The sequence below is a fragment of the Lithobates pipiens genome, unplaced genomic scaffold (assembly GCF_037356315.1).
Source record: "Lithobates pipiens isolate NorthernLeopardFrog02 unplaced genomic scaffold, aLitPip1_a1.2 Scaffold_1, whole genome shotgun sequence".
In the NCBI taxonomy this organism is placed as follows: domain Eukaryota; kingdom Metazoa; phylum Chordata; class Amphibia; order Anura; family Ranidae; genus Lithobates; species Lithobates pipiens.
This window is the reverse complement of record NW_027507685.1, coordinates 138,366,123-138,386,848: the sequence shown is the minus strand read 5'-3', so window position 1 is coordinate 138,386,848 and position 20,726 is coordinate 138,366,123. Positions and strand designations below refer to the sequence as shown.

Sequence of the window (20,726 nt, the reverse complement as noted above, 5' to 3'; positions counted from 1 at the left end):
TCTACATAGTAAAGCACTTTGTAAACTGTTGGCGCTATATAAATCGTTAATAATAATAACAATATTGGCTGACTTCCAGTAACATTGTTAGTTCTTTAACCACTTCAATACCGGGCCATAGTCAAATGACGCCCCATAGATGGGATCTCCCATCCTGGGTGGACGTCATATGACGGCCTCTGTATTTTGCCGCCCCTGCGGGCCCCCGGGGGCCTAAGGCGCGTGCAGAGCGGCGATCGGGGATGCGGCTTGTCACCCTGACACAGCCCAACCCTGATTGCAGTAAAGAGCCAATGTAATTGGCTCTTTACCACGTGACTGGCTGTGTCCAATCACAGCCGGTCACAGAATGTAAACAAACCGCGGTAACAAGATGTTACCGGATTCTCCTCACACACTGATCGTGTGTGAGGAGGAGATTGCGGTAACATCTCGTTACTGCCTAGTTTACACCAACCACACTGATTACTACCCCCCCAATAAAGAGGACCTGTCACCACCCATCAAAGTACCTGTCACCACCCGTCAAAGTACCTGTCACCACCCATCAAAGTACCTGTCATCACCCATCACAGCCTATCTAAGTACCCGAGTACCTGTCCCAGCCCATCTGAGTACCCGAGTACCTGTCCCAGCCTATCTGAGTACCCGGGTACCTGAGTACCTGTCACAACCCATCTGAGTACCCGAGTACCTGAGTACCTGTCACAGCCCATCTGAGTACCCGAGTACCTGTCAGCCCATCTGAGTACCCGAGTACCTGAGTACCTGTCAGCCCATCTGAGTACCTGCCACAGCCCATCTGAGTACCGGAGTACCCGAGTACCTGTCACAGTCCATCTGAGTATCCGAGTACCTGAGTACCTGTCAGCCCATCTGAGTACCTGAGTACCTGTCACAGCCCATCTGAGTACCCGAGTACCTGTCAGCCCATCTGAGTACCTGAGTACCTGTCACAGCCCATCTGAGTACCCGAGTACCTGAGTACCTGTCAGCCCATCTGAGTACATGAGGGTAATTCCATTGTCCTGGTGCTCCAGGGCCTTCACAAATGTAATAGGTCGTTAGGAAATTAGAGGTGTCATTTATGCTCCTAGAACCCCTTACGGTGCTCCCTGCATGTTGGACCTCTCTGTGTGGCCAGCCTGTGTAAAAGTCCCACACATGTGGTATCGCCATACTCGGGAAGAGTTGCAGAATGTATTTTGGGGTGTAATTGGAAGTATGCATATGCTGTGTATGATAAATAACTTGTTATTATGACAATTCTGTAAAAAAAAAAAAAAAAAAAAAAAATTCTTCTTTTTCCCAAGAATTGTGGGAAAAAATTACAACTTCAAAAAACTCACCATGCCTCTTACTAAATACCTTGGACTGTCTACTTTTCAAAAAGGGGTCATTTGGAGGGTATTTTTACTTCCCTGACACTTCAGAGCCTCAGGAAATGAGATAGGCCGTCAGTGCATCAGGTGTGATCAATTTTCAATGATTTGCACCATAGATTGTAGACTCTATAACTTTCAAAGAGACTAAATAATATCCACTAATTTGGGTTATTTTTTACCAAAGAGCTGTAGCAGTATAAATTGTGGCCCAAATTTATGAACAAAAATGACTTATTTGCAAAATGTTATCATAGAAACTAAAAAAAAGTGTTTTTTTTTTTTCAAAATTTTCGCTCTTTTTTCACTTAAGTCACAAAAGATAAAAAACCCAGTGGTGATTAACCACTACAGCCCCGGACCAATAAACACCTTAAGGACCAGAGGTCTTTTTCCAATTTCGCACTGCGCTGCTTTAAATCGTAATTGCGCGGTCATGCAATATTGCACCCAAACGAAATTTGCGTCCTTTTCTTCCCACAAATAGAGCTTTCTTTTGATGGTATTTGATTGCCTCTGCGATTTTTATTTTTTGCGATATAAATTGAAAAAGAGCGAAAATTTTGAAAAAAAAAATATATTTTCTTCTTTTTGTTATAAGAAAAATCGAATAAACTAAATTGTAGTCATACATTGAGGGCAAAATGTATTCAGCCACATGTCTTTAGTAAAAAAAAAGTCAATAAGCGTATATTTTTTGGTTTGCGCAAAAGTTATAGCGTCTACAAACTAGAGTACATTTTCTGGAATTTACACAGCTTTTAATTTATGACTGCCTATCTCATTTCTTGAGGTGCTAAAATGGCAGGGCAGTACAAACCCCCCCCAAATGACCCCATTTTGGAAAGTAGACACCCCAAGGAAATTGCTGATGGGTATGTTGAGCCCATTGAATATTTATTTTTTTTGTCCTAAGGGATTGAATAATGACAAAAAAAAAAAATTTTTACAAAAAGTTGTCACTAAATGATATATTGCTCACACATGCCATGGTTATATGTGGAATTGCACCCCAAAATATATTCCGCTACTTCTCCCGAGTATGGGGATACCACATGTGTGGGACTTTTTGGGAGTCTAGTCGAGCACGGCACCTCGAAAACTAATCACCACCTTCAGGATTTCTAACGGTGCAAATTTTTGATTTCACTCCTCACTACCTATCACAGTTTCGAAGGCCATAAAATGCCAAAATAGCACAAAACCCCCCAAAATGACCCCATTTTGGAAAGTAGACACCCCAAACTATTTACTGAGAGGCATGTTGAGTCCATGGAATATTTTATATTTTGCCACAAGTTGCGGAAATATTACAAACTTTTTTTTTTTTGCACAAAGTTGTCACTAAATGATATATTGCTCACACATGCTATGGGCATAAGTCAAATTACACCCCAAAATAAATTCTGCTGCTTCTCCCGATTACGGGGATACCACATGTGGGGGACTTTTTGGGAGCCTAGCCACGTACGGGACCCCGAAAACCAAGCACTGCCTTCCGGATTTAAATATAAAATGCTACCAAAAAAACTGTTAGCGATCGCAGGGATCAGGCCTGACTCTGCGATCGCTGCAGTTATGTGTTTAGTGTTTTGTAAGTGACAGTGATCGATCGATACTGCACTTGGGTGGGCTGGGCAGAGGGGCAAAACGCAGGTGCTAGCAGGTATCTGGGCTGATCCCGCTAACAATGCGTTTTTTTGGAACCCTGAACTGCTGGGGACGCTAGTATAGATCTGATCAGATCAGATATTGATCTGTTCAGATTCTATACCACTACAGGAGGTTTATGCTTTGCGTGTGGGTGTTAGCGGTACTGGCACTAACCTAGCGCTGCCTGGGGCGACGCAGACCCTGACCCTAGAACCTAATTGATATCACCCGCCGGTTTGTGTACCTATGTGTACCTATGTGTCAGTGTAGTGTTTTGGTGCACTTACTTTTAGTCTTCTCCTCGTAGTCCGGTCAAAAAGACCGCCCCGAGGAGAATGACATCACTTCCTCCTTCCTGTGTAAACAATACACAGTGGGAGGAAGCTTGTCATTGGCCAGGAGCGATCCAGAGGGGGTGGCCAGAAACCAACGGCCATCCCCTCATCACGGATTGCTCCTGGAGCGAACTGGACCGTCGTATCCAGCGGGAGGGGGTCCGATCGGACCCCCCACCCGCTGGAAGGCAGGCACGTACATGTACGTGCTTGTGCCTGCCTGTGCCATTGTGATGACGTACAATGGCAATACGGCGGTCCTTAAGTGGTTAAATACCACCAAAAGAAAGCTCTATTTGTATGAAAAAAATGATAAAAATTTTGTTTGGGTACAGTGTTGCATGACTGAGTAATTGACATTCAAACTGTGAGAGCGCTGAAAGCTAAAAATTGGTCCGGTAAGGAAGGGTGTATAAATGCCCTGTATTGAAGTGGTTAAAAGGATGGGCAGAATGATCAGACAATGAATCACTAACTTGCATAGCTCCCAACTGTCCCTGATTTTGAGGGACTGTCCCTGATTTGGAACTATGTCCTTCTGTCCAGGGGTCAAGTGCTGGGGAAAAAAGTGTGGGAACTCTCACCCAAGATCCACTCCCCCACCAAAAAAATAAATAAATAAATAAAGGTACGCTCATATGCATATATATTTCACAGAAAATACAGTACATATATAGTAAAGTGCCAGTTTACAAATACAAAATAAGTTAACTTGTCAAACAGAATAATCAACACAATGGGTGATGATCTTTCCCTCGCAGGGAATTTCTAACACAAATACACCCTGTTCCAAATTCAAATACAGCAAATTAGAAAATATCACACAAACTGGAATAACGTTGCCCTTGCCGTGCAAGATTATTGGCAACGGATCAAAAAACTCATGGATCGGATCATTCCTTGGATCTGAGTCACAGATCGGATCTTTTTTCGGATCAGCAAATAATAAATTTGCAAAAACCTGTGAAAAATGTCACCACCATATAGTCCCCACTGCAATATACATCTCCCCTACTGTAATATCCACGTCATCTCCCCCAATAATATTTTGGCTGAGCATGGATGGGTATGGCTGGGTATTAGCAGAATATGTATTGGCAGGGTAAGTATTGGCAGGGTATTGCAGAATATTGGCAGGATAAGTATTGGCAAGGTATTGCAGAGTATTGGCAGGGTATGGCAGATTACTGCTGGGTATTGCAGATTATTGGCAGGGCATTGCAGGGTAAGTATTGCAGAGTCTTGGCAGGGTAAGTATTGCAGAGTAAGTATCGGCAGGTTATGTATTGCAGAGTATTGGCAGGGTATAGCAGAGTATTGGTGGAGTAATGCAGAGTATTGGTGGAGTAATGCAGAGTATTGGTGGAGTAATGCAGAGTATTGGCGGAGTATTGTTGGAGTAATGCAGAGTATTGTTGGAGTAATGCAGAGTATTGTTGGAGTAATGCAGAGTATTGGCGGAGTAATGCAGAGTATTGGCGGGGTATTGCAGAGTATTGGGTAATGCAGAGTATTGGCGGGGTAATGCAGAGTATTGGCGGAGTATTGGTGGAGTAATGCAGAGTATTGGCGGAGTATTGGTGGAGTAATGCAGAGTATTGGCAGAGTATTGGTGGAGTAATGCAGAGTATTGGTAGAGTAATGCAGAGTATTGGTAGAGTAATGCAGAGTATTGGTGGAGTAATACAGAGTATTGGCGGAGTATTGGTGGAGTAATGCAGAGTATTGGTGGAGTAATGCAGAGTATTGGTGGAGTAATGCAGAGTATTGGTAGAGTAATGCAGAGTATTGGTGGAGTAATGCAGAGTATTGGCGGAGTAATGCAGAGTATTGGCGGAGTATTGGTGGAGTAATGCAGAGTATTGGTAGAGTAATGCAGAGTATTGGTGGAGTAATGCAGAGTATTGGCGGAGTATTGGTGGAGTAATGCAGAGTATTGGTAGAGTAATGCAGAGTATTGGTAGAGTAATGCAGAGTATTGGCGGAGTAATGCAGAGTATGGGCGGAGTAATGCAGAGTATGGGCGGAGTAATGCAGAGTATGGGCTGAGTAATGCAGAGTATGGGCGGAGTAATGCAGAGTATGAGCGGAGTAATGCAGAGTATGGGCGGAGTAATGCAGAGTATGGGCGGAGTAATGCAGAGTAATGCAGAGTATTGGCAGAGTAATTTAGAGTATTGGCGGAGGGGTAATGCAGAGTATTGGCGGGGTAATGCAGAGTATTTGCGGGGTAATGCAGAGTATTGCAGAGTATTGAGTGACTAACCTGGTTTACTAGTCTTCTCGCTCGGGATAGAACTGGGTAGAGGGGAGGGAGGAGACAGTCCGTATGCCAGCGGCGTGTGTCTGCCGCTGGCTGCGCTGGAGGGCGCATGCGCACTGACTCCAGTGCGTGCCCGCGTGTACGGCCGATGTCATGTGACCGGTTGCTAGACGCGGAGCGGCCCTAGCCTAGCAACCAGTCACTGACTCGGGCGGCAGAGGAGCGGCGGGCTACGCACGAGCAGCAGGCTCCTCCGGCTGCTAATGGGAACGGCGATCCCGTTGTGGAAATAGTACGGGAACGCCGTTCCCATGCGTTCCCGCAGGACTCGAGCCCTGCTTCTGTCCCTCTTTCCTCCTCATTTGTCCCTCATTTTGGTCTGATCTTATAATAAAACGCACTATTTATCCTTCAAAAAAAGCTTCCCATTGCTAAACCTTTAATTCAAATTAAAAATTTCTGCATTTGTGAATTTCAAAAGCCAATATAAAGAAATAGTAGTGGTAAAAAAAGCCCTTGTGAGTTTAAATAATCTTTTTTGGGGGGTAATTCTTCTATATCCTATGCCTACATACTTTTGCTAGTAAGTAGGTGTCCCTCATTCCTATCTAAAAAAGTTGGGAAGTATGAACTTGCAGTATAATAAACCTATGCAAAGCTAGAATCAATCATGGTAAACAGGGCAAAGGTCATAAATACACCGCAGTGCATAATCTCTATACAACTCTATAGCCACAGAGAGACTAGCTGAGAATCATTGCTTCAGTAGTTCAGAATACAATTATCCTCATTGATAGCATCCCTTTCAGTAAAGTCCAGGGTAGTTCTGGTAACACAGGCAAACAGCTGGAGGGATCCGAGGCCCAAGGACACAGGGGGGGCACCCCAATAGTCTAGAGAATCTAGAGAAGCTGCCAGTTTCTAGGTTTCTAGGTCCTTGCTTGGCCGCTTGCACTCCGGTTCTGACTGTGGATGGCCTCTCCCATGGCTGGAGATCACATGCCCAGCTCTTTGAGTCACTGAGGCAGAGAAGCTGAAGAATGTATATACCCTAACATAGGCGTGAGCACAGGGTGTGCCAGGTGTGCCTGGGCACACCTTAAAGGGGTTGTAAAGGTAAAAAAAAATCACCTTAATGCATTCTATGCATTAAGGTGAAAAACATCCCACAATGCCGGCCCCCCCAGCCCACCAGTTTTACTTACCTGCCCCCTTTGAAAGTCCCGCGCTCGCCTCCGACATCCTCTTCGCTGCTCAGCCTGACCATTGATTGGTTAGAGTGGATGGATTGAAAGCAGCGCAGCCATTGGCTCGTGCTGCTATCAATCACATCCAATGACGCGGCACGCCAGGGGGCAGGGCCGAGTGAAACAGTGAGTGGCTATGGCCGCCGGCTGTACCACGGGAGCATGCCCGCAAGCACTCCTCACCATGCGAGGGAGCTTGCATGAATGTGAGAAGACCTTGCAGGGGGGGAGCTGAGACAGCCACCGTGGGAACCCCAGAAGACCAGGTTCGGGGCCACTCTGTGCAAAACGAGCTGCACAGTGGAGGTAAGTATAACATGTTTGTTATTAAAAAAAAAAAAAATTACCTTTACAACCCCTTTAACCACCCTGTGTGGCGCAGAATCCCCTTGTATAGACCCCTGTTATTTCACTGAAGCCCCCTAATGGGACTCTTACATTTTTAAAAATAAAAACTACTGACACGTCCACTGCACTAACACCAATCTCTGCCCCACTGCCACCGTCAGTATATATACACATGTACACACACACAAATATGTTTGAGCTTTGAGGCGCACACCCTAATGCAATAGGCTGTGCACACCTATGCACCTTGAGTGTCCAGAAAATAAGGTTGATGTGGGAAATGGAGTTATAAGATCCTGTAGTCATATGGGTAAATGGGCACCCCACTCCACTACTGGGCAGCACATCTTTCTGAAGTATCCAACACAGTGAAGGTCCTGCCCCAGAACTGGAAGTTGCAATAAACATTAGCCGTACTTGTCTTTAATTAGGTAATGCAAAACAGATCGACTTTAGTCAAAGTAGTCCAGCAACTACTAATATTTCATCTATTGATTTGATTTTAATCAGATCTGATGGATTGCCATGAGAAAACACACTAAAGCTGAGCATACATTATACAATTTTCTTATTCAATTTCCTTTAGATTTACCTTCAACTATGTAGTTGAAAAAACAAGGAAAAAATCGCGCTACCACCTACAATTTAAAAGAAAAAATGAAAAAAACGTTTCTTTGTGCACACATCAAATACTGCTGCAGTTCTGCTATATACCCAAAAAATATATATGCTCACATAAATAACCCAAAAAGAACCGCGCTGTCCTAAGTGAGAGCTTAGGTCGTGTGTTTCCCAAATAGTGAAATCAAATTGCAAAATATTGTTACGATATCACAAATTATGAGAAAAAGTATATCAGTGAATACTACTAGGAAAAGTGAAAACAAACACCTATAACCAGAAAAAATGATATATATATATAGTAACGTCTGTAGCCATAATTCAATAGGTGCAGATATATGCCATATAGACTTAGCTACACAGACGGTACTAAACAGAGTCTTAATTCAAGTGAATAAAACGCATGGTATATTACTATATTCAAACTTGCAAAGAAAAAAACCAATATAATCACATAAAACTGAGAAAAGTTGGATGAAAGTGTCCAATCATTTAAAATCAGTCCATAAAGATAATAGAAGCACCACGTGTCAGATGTGATATTGATATTTTTCAGGATCTTGTTCAAGAATCCCAGCAACTCTGCAACTGTAAAAGTGCACCACCACCAGAAGTGAGGATTGGCTCCTTACCAGATACTCTTAGGTTGTGTGCTCTAAAGGTCAAACCAGGCCGTATACACTCATCAAGCGTCCATAGGCTCCACCCATAGGTTAGATCGTTTAAGCAGTCAGGTTCCAATATTTGGCAATAACCGGTCAACCATAGAGAGGAGGAAAAAACGCTCCAAATAGTGTAAAAACGTTTTTTTAAAAGCAGTAAAAAAACAGAAAATGCACTTCCAAAAGTCAAGCACAATAGGGCATGTCACAGTAGGTAGCGCCGGCCGGACGCAAATCATCTACTTCAGTACCCTTTCGCCAGCTGGTTCGTTCGGAGGCAATAGATAGCGTGCCTCCGAACGAACCAGCTGGCGAAAGGGTACTGAAGTAGATGATTTGCGTCCGGCCGGCGCTACCTACTGTGACATGCCCTATTGTGCTTGACTTTTGGAAGTGCATTTTCTGTTTTTTTACTACTTTTAAAAAAACGTTTTTACACTATTTGGAGCGTTTTTTCCTCCTCTCTATGGTTGACCGGTTATGGTTGATGGTTGACCGGGGTAGGAGAAAAGGTTAGATCAACCTGCATTTTGTGTAACAGCTACTACCGGTATATGGTCTGGATTGATCTGCTATTGATCAAGCTGCTGAAAAAGAAAGGTTGTGTTCCTCCAAATCAAGAAATCAGATGGACACAAACTGTCCAATGGTCATTCCAAGGCACACCGTCATTTGATTGGTTGTTTGATAGGGTAATCAAGAAAGTGTTTTTTCTCAGGCACTTTTATAAGCAATAAGATAACTTAGATATTCTGTACTTACCATATAATGCCGCTATGATACCGCTCTCTCCTTTTTCTCCTATAGGTTGAAAATAAGATTCTGTAAGTCAACTACATGCAACTAAATAGTTGGCATTTGACAATAATCATCATTTAATCAAAATGGTAGAATTACACTTAATATTAAAGTGACTTAAAGTACCACTAAACTAATATTCTTACTCTGACACCTCCAAGGACCTCAACCACCATACCACTACAATCCCCCAACAAGTCCACCATCCACAGGGGCAGGAAGGTGAGAAGCTTCTTCTTTGCCCGTTTCTTCCAAGTGCCCCACCAACTTAACAACCCCACCTTCCCGTCTATGTTGCCTTCTACTACCTTACATTTTACCCAAACACTGTCCCCAAACGTTTTCCCACTCCTGACAATATTCTATCAACCCTCCACCCGCCAAACTACCCTGCTAGCCTAGTCATGCCTGCCTTTCAGCTATTTATTTTTATTTTTTTCTTCGGGCCTTTCTTTAAAATAATACCCAGTGACCCTTCTATAAAGGTTCCGACACTCAAACCAGCATTTAGCGAGTGCAGCCAATGGCAGCAGGGCTGATCAGTGTATTCTGATGGGGGAGGGGAGTCCCCACTGTGAGAATACAAAGACACAACAGAAGAGATCCCTGCATTAACATTGCTTATATTTATTGATGGAGGGATCTGTGAGTTTTTATTTGTTCAACCCTCTAGTGATGAGAAAATTTGAAGGAGCAAGATGGAAAAATTTTGAACAGTCCAAAATTGAATGTTAAAAGCAACCAGCACAGTGATGTAGTGGTTAGCGCTTTCAACTGGCAGCAAAAAGGGTTGCTGGTTTGAATACCGACCACGACACCATCTTCCTGGAGTGTGCATGTTCTCCCTGTGCCTGCATGGGTTTCCTCCCACACTCTAAAAGACATGCTGGTAGGTTTATCGGATCCTGTTTAAATTGGCCTTAGTATATGTATGAATGTGTGTTAAAGACCTTAAAGTGGTTGTAAACCCTTACAACACACTTTGACCTACAGGTAAGCAGGGGCGTAAGTATAGGGGGTGCAGCAGTTGCGACCGCAACTGGGCCCTGTGATGCAGGGGGCCCATGCAGCCCCCTCTACATATGGCCGGCAGCAGCATAGGCAGCTAGGGGTACCAGTGCACCATGCACACGGGTGGCTGGAGGTGGAGGGTGACTAGCAGAGCTCCATGCTCGTCTATCGCACTGGCTGCTCTTTAGTTGTGCATTCCCTGCATGACCTGTGTCATCGGCCGGCTCCTCAGAGTACCCCTCACCTGCTCCATGCGTTGCCACTCAGTCCGATGTCTGTTCTCCCCAGCCAGAGTCCCACCCCCCCCTGAGTCCGGCCCACACTGCACTGCATACTTCTCCCGGGTAAACAAACTTTAAGCACACAGATGCAGTGCAGCCCTATGAGAGCCGGCTCCCCGGAGGACACTGCAGGCTTGTCTGCAAGCCCCCCTCCACCCCCGTCATACACAGATAATGAAAGGTCTTTCTGGGAGATATGCTGATCACCCGTCCAGCACACTGGATGGAGTCCAGGCCAACATGGATGAGTGCACGGCCTACAGCTTGGTCATGGTGAGTGAGATGACCCCATCCCCCACACACCATTACATACCCCCTCCATCTCCCCCTGGAGACAGGGACCCCTTCTCACATGGGGACAGGGACCCCCACCTCCCCTGGGGACAGAAACACCTTCTCACCTGGGGGCAGTAACTTCATCTGCCCTGGAGAAAAGGACCTCATCTCTTCTGGGGACGGGGACCCCATCCTGCCTAGGGACAGTCCCCCAATGGGGCACCTAAAAATTTAAAAAAAAATTATAAAAGAAACTACTGATACCAATGGTGGAACTACAGGGCTCACAAAGGTCATACCTGTGACTACGCCCTGGAGTTCCACCGCCAGACTCGGAGGGAAGGGCCCTGGCTGGGGTTCAGGGGGGCCCTTCATGGTTTCTTGCATCGGGGCCCTGAAGGTTCTAGTTACGCCACTGCAGGTAAGCCTAGATTAAGGCTTACCTGTAGGTCCAAGAAATATCTCCTAAATATCTCCTATCTTTAGGAGATATTTGCCAAAAGATAGGCACCGCTGTCTACGGCGCATGCGCCGTAGACAGCGGTGCGCAGGCGCACTGAGCGAGGCACCCGTCAACAGCGGTATGCCACGTGTGGCGGCTTCGCCGAATGACAGCGGTGGAGCGGTGAGACCCACCGAGAAGATGGATACGCCAGACTACAGGGGACAGCGGTGACTTCGCTGGCTCCTGTGTCAGGTAAGTGACACATAATGGACTACTATGCGATGCATAGTAGTCCATTATGCTTTACCTTTGTAGGGAATCAAAGAGGAAGTAAACTCATTAGGGTTTACATTCTCTTTAAGTCTCATAGTTTCATAGTTAGTAAGGTTGAATAAAGACACCAGTCCAACCTGAGTGTCTACAGTTGTCCCTACCCCTGTACATTACACACTCACATCGGTCCCTACCCTCAAGGAGCCCACAATCCAAGGTCCCCATTCATATACTAGGGCCAATTTTGGACAGAAGCCAATTAACCTACCTGCATGTCTTTGGGGTGTGGGAGGAAACCGGAGTACCCGGCGGAAACCCATGCAGGCACAGGGAGAACATGCAAACTCCAGGCAGGTAGAGTCGTGGTTGGGATTCGAACCAGCGACACTTCTTACTGCTAGGCGAGAGTGCTAACCACTACACCACTATGTCGCCGTCGTAAGCTCATTGAGGGTAGGGACTGATGTGAATGTACAATGTATATGTAAAGCACTGTGTAAATTGACAGCGCTATATAAGTACCTGAAATAAATAAATAAAACAAAAATTTGTAGTACTTTTGAGTGACATTTGCAAAGGCATTAAACTTACTGAGAATGTTTATACACCCGTTTGTTCAAAAATCTACTAATGTATGGCCAGTTTTAAGTGTTAATCACAGGTTGCTCTGGGCAATCTTTTGCAAGATCTATCTTTCCTCTACCGCTATGTCTGATGTGCATCTGTACTTATAGTCTAAACCAGAAAATGTAGGGGCGTCCCCCCCCTCAAGTTTGCATGCAGGGAATCGGACTCATAGCTTGCTATAAGGTTTTTCTTTTTGCAAGCACATGATTAGAGCCTGAGGCTCTAATTTGCTTGAAAAAGGTTGGGCTTGGAGCTCTTGGGGCTTAGCCTGCACCCCGAACCCACCCACTTGGGACACTAGCGAATCAATATTGGATATTGGTTTCCATGTTCTCCTCCCAGTCAATCAGGGCAGGAGGCTGATCTGAAGAAAACCAGTTTGGCTGAGAGGAGAAGCCAGGGAAGCTGCGGCGGTGGAGGGATGATTGTGGACCTGGGGGGGGGGGGGGGTTGTTTGCCGTCCTCTCCAAAAAAGTTTAGCACCAGCCGCCACTGGCAGCCACCACATTTAATGATTGGGATTGGAAGGGTTCTAATATATTATATTTTTGGGTTTGGGTTTAACCAATCACCATTAACACATTCCTGTCCTCTGGTGACAACATTCACTCACGCATTGTATATATGGAGGAGCAGTGTTTTTACCCTAGGACAAGACCACAGAACACATCCCTTCTTATCATCTCCATAACATGGGAGGGAAGTGTTGTGTAGTCCACTAGAATAACTGGGAACAGTAACCAATAGGAAGGCAGCATTGGCAGAGACAATGATATGATTTCTAGGAACAGGTATTTTTTTTTACATTTATCAAACGATATAACAAATTACTTTCTTTGGTATATTTACCAGACCAAAAGGGAGCAAATAAGAGTTAATTGTTAGTGTTTACATACATTTAAACATTTTAAAGCATCTCTCATCTCTAGGCGAAACCTTTTTTGAATTTAGTTTTAGAGCATGGAAGAACTAGACCCTCTCACAATTGTTTACTGCTGTCTGGGTCCCCATTGGGGAGATCCACCCTCTATTTGTAGGACCATTGCCAACAGAAAAGAAAGTGAGGGGAAATTCAGAACTTAAAGCAGAACACTACCCAAAAGTGGAACTTCCGCTTATCTTATCACACTTGACACCTTTCGGGGGGGGGGGTATCTGTTTTTCTGTTGTTCTAGGAGACGGAGCCGCAGCACCGTCCCTCTGAAGTTAGGCCCTCCTCCTTCCTCCACCGCCGGGCCAGTTAGAAAGCGCAGCGCGCTTCGCACCTGCGCAGTAGGGAAGTGGCTGTGAAGCCAAAAGGCTTTACTGATGGTTTCCCTTATTGGCGATGGTGGCAGCGCCCCCAACAGCCGATCCGAAATTGTGCTGACATCGTGGGCTTCCTGGACAGATAAGTGTTCATATATTAAAAGTCAGCTTCTGCCTAGGCAGAACACCTCTTTAAAGCGGGAGTCCGCCGGGAGTCCGCCGTTTTTTTTTTAAAAGCCAGCAGCTACAAATACTGCAGCTGCTGACTTTTAAAATAATGACACTTGGGGGCGCATGCGCGAGGCTCTGCATGGAGGACGTGTTCCACTAGAGCTCCGCACTCCCCGCCACAACATCGGGCTTTTACTACGGGTTTGAGCCACCCTGCAGCCCCGCTGTTTCAGCATATCGCCTCCGGAACGCACGCTAACCATTTCGGTATGGTCCTGACGAACCATCGAGGCAAGAACAAGCCTAAACCGATAAAGGAAGCCCTAGCCCGCGCCTCGTCCAAGATGGCGGTGAAGGCCCTCGCTATACAACGCGCTGCTTCTCCAGACGGAACAGGTCACACTGATAGTGAGGAGGATGAACGCTCGGATGACCACGCTGTTGGCCCCTCCGCTATACCACCCTCAGGTATTGTTAGGAACTTCCCTTGTGATCAGTAAAAACTCCAGGTGTTCTTGAGAAGCAAACAATTTATTTCTGATGTGGCCCACAACAGGGAGACATGCTTACAGGACAAGCTGCAGGAAAAAAGTCTCAACAAAATTGCATTTCGTGTTTACTTGTGTTGTCCTTGACTATTGTTTAAATTGGTTTGATGTTCCAAAACACTTAAGTGTGACAAACATGCAAAGGAACAGGAAATGAGGAAGGGGGCAAACACTTTTTCACACCACTGTACCTCTCAAACACCTGGACTGGATCACACAAGGTTCGGAAACAGACAGTGGAATCCATATCTTTTTGCACCCTGCCCCTTTTTCACCAAATAACATTGATTGGGGGGACTTTTAAGCGTTTGGTGAGCTTCAAAGTCCAATACTCACCGAAGTTTTGTCGGGGCAGTCTGAAAACCAGCGTGTTGCTTCCAGCTTGAAAGACCAAAAATGTTAGGAACTTCCCTTGTGATCAGTAAAAACTCCAGGTGTTCTTGAGAAGCAAACAATTTATTTCTGATGTGGCCCACAACAGGGAGACATGCTTACAGGACAAGCTGCAGGAAAAAAGTCTCAACAAAAGAAAGTGTCCCGCCTTCACATACCCCACAAGAATAACATCTCTATGCTTCTATTGGCTGAGGGAACATAAATAACGTTGTCATGGTACGAACTAGTACCTTTATTAGCTATCCATGTTCCGTACGTTCTTAGGCTATCATATTTAGTTAAATCTAATCATCCTACTTACTATGGAGTTAATTAGGACAAAACAATACAATGAATTAATACAATAATGTGCTCAGAAGTAAGCTTTTTTAACAAATCAGTCTCAGGACTATTGTTTTTCTAATAGTCACACAATAAACATTTAAAACTTTTCTAACATTCCCTCCTCTTTGTGTGACTATTTTATCTCAACACATTTCGATGAAAGTCCCTGTGTTATACACTTTCAGACTGTATGTCATTAAGTTGAGCTTCAATGTCCACATAGGTATCCTCAGATGTAGAGAGGGTTTGATACATTGTTCTTGAGACTGCAGTTTCAATGAGTTTTTGTGAAAGTCCTCGAATATAGGGAATGCAGCAGCATCCGCAAGTGACCAAAACAGCCAAAGCCACAGCGATTGAGATCAAACATGATGTGATAAATCCAGTTCATTTACCGAACCATCCTTCAAGCCAAGTTGTGAATGGATCATTAATACCTGAGTTTTCCGCCAATTCATTCGATAGCGCAGTCAGTCCTTCCAAGGCTCTGGTCACTGTCTCTCCAGGAGCTGTATTGTAGGGTTAAAGGTACAACACATGCTACCAAACATTTTGCATACCCTCCTCTTTCAGCTAAGACCATATCTAAAGCCATTCGGTTCTGCCAGGCCATTAGAGATGTGGGGGCTATCTATTCTGCTAGGCCCTTCACAGAATCCCTAGTATAGTTTACAAATCGTTGTTGGTTATAATATATATATAATTAATCCAGTCAACATTTTTATTTATAGTCACCCACCAGAGAAGAGACGCAAACCCAGCTGTCACCTGATTCCTGGCTTTAAACTCGTCCGGCACCCCGCGAGGAACCCCAATCTCATCTATGTAGATCTGAGAGTCAAATGACCCCAAGGGAGAGGTGTCCCTCCGATTCTCTCGGTGACTCTTAGTCCACGGGTATTCTGACAGGATTCTCAGGGGCATAGCCAGCTGGACCATAGCGCAATCCCCTTGGGCATTGGCCGGTAGTCTAGCTTGCAGTTTCTTATCCCCACACATCCACCAGACATCAGCTCTCTGAATGTCATGTTCAACCCAGTCACCATTGTCCGTGTTAATCCTCTCCACACAGTAGTCATCAGCTAGTGACCCAAGATCCACCACGCTACGGTTCCCTGGGAGTGCAAAACAAGTAAAGTTGCCCGGATAAGCGGTAACCGCTGGAGGTATCTGAGGTCTCTGTACTGGGGGAAACAACAAACTCAATGTGTGACAAGTAGAATTTGCTTCAGGTTTATAGCTCTTATTATACAATTGCAACATACATTTTAAACCTTCTGGATCTGTATTGTGATCTAGAGGAAAAGGAACTGTTGCTAAATGTGGTCTGGCTCCGGCACAAACTAAACAGTTTTCCTTTTTCAGAGTTCTAACCATGTACCTCAACCATTCTAACCACTCATCTTTTTTTTCTCTTGGTAGCCCGTCTCCAAAGCTATGGCATCTTCTTTCCCTTCTGAGTCTACCTTTTCCTGTTGTCTAGTTTTATTTGGTGGTAATACCTCAAGGAAAAATGTTCCTGAGGGATCAGTTCCTGACACCCATGCTCCCATGGAATACAACTGCTGATTTTCCTTCCTCGGCTCCTTTAATGTTATTAATAGTTGGTTACAGTTTTTACTATTTGTGTAGGGGGAGTTGGCCGCTTTTGTGATTATGAGTCTCTCCTTTATTCCACTCTTTTTAGCCCCTGGTTGATTATACCCCCAATCTTGATGCGCTGTAGTCCACAGGGCCTGATCCCATGCTTGACATCCTGCCTTATTCCAGAGCCAGCAGATATATTTATCTGCCCATAGAAGTCCTCTAGCCCCAGTTGTATCCCCACAATCTGCAATCTGACAGAAGTCTACCAGTATAGTGCTAGTTATTCCCTCTATAAAGGTTAGATTTAATGCTTTTCCTGTTCTTTCCCAATCCAAAGGTTCCTCTACTCTTCCATAATGTATAACCCCTCTTATGGATGCCTCTCCTAGAGTCACCAGTAACCCAAGGATAATTACTGTCCCTTTCATCCTAACCAGCTACAGAGTTCCAGCGGATAGGATAGGGGAGTTGGAAGGGGAGGGAGACTTCACCGGTTTGAGACAAGTCCCACCTTGTGTGAGACCTCCCTTTGTAGCCGGATTTTCTGAACCTCTGGTAGCCATCTGGCCCTACTCTGCCTGTAAAACCTTTTTACAATGGGACTGGTGAATCCAGGTAGACCTCTCTGCAATCCTTATCACAGTAGGGGTAGTTAAAAGGACTTTGAAAGGACCATCCCACCTTGGGGAGTACCACTGCTTTTTTCTTATTACTTTTTATTGAGACCCAATCTCCCACATGCACCTTTTTCATCTTCTTTTGGGGGTGTGATATACATACTGGCCACAGCTACTAGTAGGCAATACATCCAATTATTTTTACCTATTTCTTCCATAGCTTTTCTCAGTTTGCTTTTTAGAATGCCATTATGTCTTTCTACCAATCCAGCTGATTGGGAATGATAGGCACAATGGTATTTCCCTTTAATTCTCATCACTTCTGTCAAATGTTGTATATTTGTTAATTACAAAATGGGGTCCATTATCACTGTAAATCCTTTCAGGGATTCCAAATCTAGGAATAATATCTCTTAGTAATGCTTTGGCTACAGTCTGTGCATCTGCACTTCCTGTCGGGAATATCTCCACCCATTTGGTCAGGGTGCCTGGGTACCAAACAATATTTCTTCCTTTCACATTTGTCTAATTCAATAAAATCCATGCAAATGTGTTGGAATGGATATTGTGGTGTAGGGAACTTCCCTTTCTGTGGTCTTATACCTCCCTGAGCATTGTGTCTTGCACATATAAGACATTGAGAGCAAAAAGTTTTTGAGCAGTTTGTGAATCCATAGGCTGTACATACTTTATTTAACATCTCAGTCACCCCCCTGTTTGACACATGCGTTACTCCATGTGTCAATACTGCTGCATACCTAAATAAAGATTTTGGTAATACCGGTTTCCCTTCAGGTGATGTGTAAATGTCATCAATTATTATGCAACCCTTTGTTTTCCAATATTGTTTTCCCCAGGGGGGCATTTTGCTGCATATCAGTAAGGACTGTATGATCTATCACTATGATTTCTCGTCATTATTTTATGTGCAGCTTCATCTGCCCTTTTATTTCCCTTTGAGATGGGGTCCGTATATTTTGTGTGTGCTTGACATTTACAGATTGCAAACTTTTTTGGTAACTGTATTGCATCTAGGAGTTCTAAAATGAAGTCCGTATGTGAAATTGGTTTACCACTGGAGGTGATCATCCCCCTGTTTTTCCATTGTTGTGCGAAAATATGCACTGTTGAAAAGGCATATTGACTGTCAGTGTATATGGTTACAGATTTTCCTTCTGACAGTATACATGCTCTTGTCAATGCTACAAGTTCTGCAACTTGTGCTGAATAATGTTTTGGTAGTGGCCCTGCTTCCAAAATCTCATCCTGTGTCACTACTGCATCTCTTGTTGTATTTGTGCCATCTGGATTTTTCTTACTAGAACCATCAACAAAAAGCATCATGTCAGGGTTAGATAACGGTATATCTTTCAGATCACTTTGTGGCAGTACCTTTTCAACGATGGCAACAGTGCAGTCATGTTTATACCCATCCGTAGGAAGTAGTAGTGTGGATGGTTTTAATGTAGTACACCTCTGTATTGTTAAGTGAGGTTTTGTCAAGAGTATTGTCATGCAGGAAAGGTGTCGTGCTGGGCTCAAATGTGATACCTTTTGTTGTAACAGGATAACAAACACTGCATGTGGTACCTTTTCAGTTAGTAAAGTTGAATAAAGACACCAGTCCATCCGGTTCAGCCTGAGTGAGTGTCTAGCCCCTACCCCTGTACACCCACATCGTTCTCCACCCCCAAGGATCCAACGTCCCCATTCATATACCAAGGCCAAACCGGGACAGAAGCCAATCAACCCACCTGCATGTCCCCGGAGTGCGGGAGGAAACCAGAGCACCCGGAGGAAATCCACGCAGGCACAGGGAGTACATGCAAACTCCAGGCAGGCAGCGCCATGATTGGGATTCGAACCAGTGACCCCCTTCACTGCTAGGCAAGAGTGCTAACCACTACACCGCTGATGCTACCAGTGCTTGTACACAGGGTGGAAGTACTCTCGTTGCACTGTCTATTTCTGTAGAGTAATCCTTCCTCTAAAACCACCTGTGCCTCTTCCTCTATGAGACCCCTCTGGTTCTGCCTCAGCAGTGTACTCTTCTGCATCCTCCTCTCCTTCATCACCTTGCATAAGAACCTTTACTTTCACATTCTTTTTTGCTTTTGCTTTCAAACACTTCTCAGAATGCTTAGCATATTGTAAAACATCTAAAACTGATGCAGTTCGGTAAGTAACCATGTTTTTAACAATGTAATCCTTATGATCCTGTTTCAATCCATTTAAAAAAAACAATCTTTAGCTGTTGTTAATATGCACTATACACATCCTCAGCTTCGGGGAGCCCGGAGAACACTCTAAAAATCTCTCGTAATTTATTTAGGTAGTCACTGACACTTTCTTTGTCTTCTTGTACTGTCATATTTATTTTTTTGCCAATCAGTCCGTTGTACCCATCTAAACTGGCATCTGTTCAATAAGGCAGTCAACCTGTTCCCTAAGTCTGGGCTTTCTGGAGGCAATGGATCCCCCCGTCCCTGTGCATTGTCTGGGGCGCAGGGGTATTCCTCACCGTCCTCCACACCATACCTAATAGGAGGTTTACTTAGTCTCTTGGCTCCTGCTGGGGCACCTAGTACATGAGTTATGGCATCAGTTAATGTTTCAAGGATCGATCTGTTCATCTCCAGGACTGAACTACTGTCTGGAGAGATTGAGGAAGTAGAGTTGGGGTTTTGTTCAGAGGCGGTTCCTTTGACAGGGGTGGATGTCACAGGAAAGGTGTTACTCTGGGCAGTTACTTGCACCTGAGGGGGAGGACCATTATAGGGAGGTGGTCTCTGGGTGTAGCAGATGAGATCATCCTCTTTGTCCACTAGGGGCAATTGGGCTTGGCATTTTTCCTTTGTTCTTCCTTCTACCCTAATTCTAGCATGCTGAAGCCAATACTCCGCCATTTCCAACCCATACCTTTTTTGAAGTTTGGGTCCTGACATTTTAAGCTTATCCACAGGGCCCCAAAATAGAACTTTCTTTCTTTTTAAATTTTTTTTAGTATTCTGATTCAGAACTTAGCCTTTTGACTTATAAATGTACCCAAATATAAACAGCATTGCATCATTAACTCTTCACAGTTGAAAGTCTATGAATTCTAAAAATAACTCCAATCCAATATAAATATTTACTTTAAGACTATTATTCAGACTCTTTCCCACCAAAAGTCCTAATATTTTCACAGATGCACAAATTAACCTCTGTCAGGCAATCTGCATTTTCTTGTTTCCGAGAAACAGCTTCTTGACCTTCATAGCAATGAAAACATTCTCAGCCTTTTTTTTTTCTTTTCTTTTCACATTCATCAAGCCACCTGATAATAATTCTACAACATTCTATGTACTCCAAAGTGCAATCTACCTTCTTTTTCTTTTATGCTAAGTTTCAATATTTACAATATAACCCTTCTGTATTGTCATAGCTAATCAAGGGTTAACTTTTACAAATTCTGGCAGGAGCAAATCCTCATTCCTTACATGAGGGGAGGGGGAGGGGGAGAGAGTTCAGTGCCTTCTTATCTTCTTAGAAATACGCAGCACAAAAACATGTAAATGAACAAAGCAATACAAGAGAAAAAACATCAGCACTCCCCACACTATCGAGAGAATCA

General features: G+C 44.3%; 1 protein-coding gene across 1 annotated transcript in view; it reads right to left on the bottom strand.

The window, feature by feature from the left end:
* Positions 1–20,726, bottom strand: part of LOC143975307 (ficolin-2-like) — a 66,665-nt gene that overhangs the window by 28,599 nt on the left and 17,340 nt on the right. Inside the window, exon 4 of the mRNA XM_077477582.1 lies at positions 9,274–9,312. Within this exon, the coding sequence (XP_077333708.1) occupies positions 9,274–9,312 (39 nt within the window). The remainder of the gene's footprint in view (positions 1–9,273; positions 9,313–20,726) is intronic.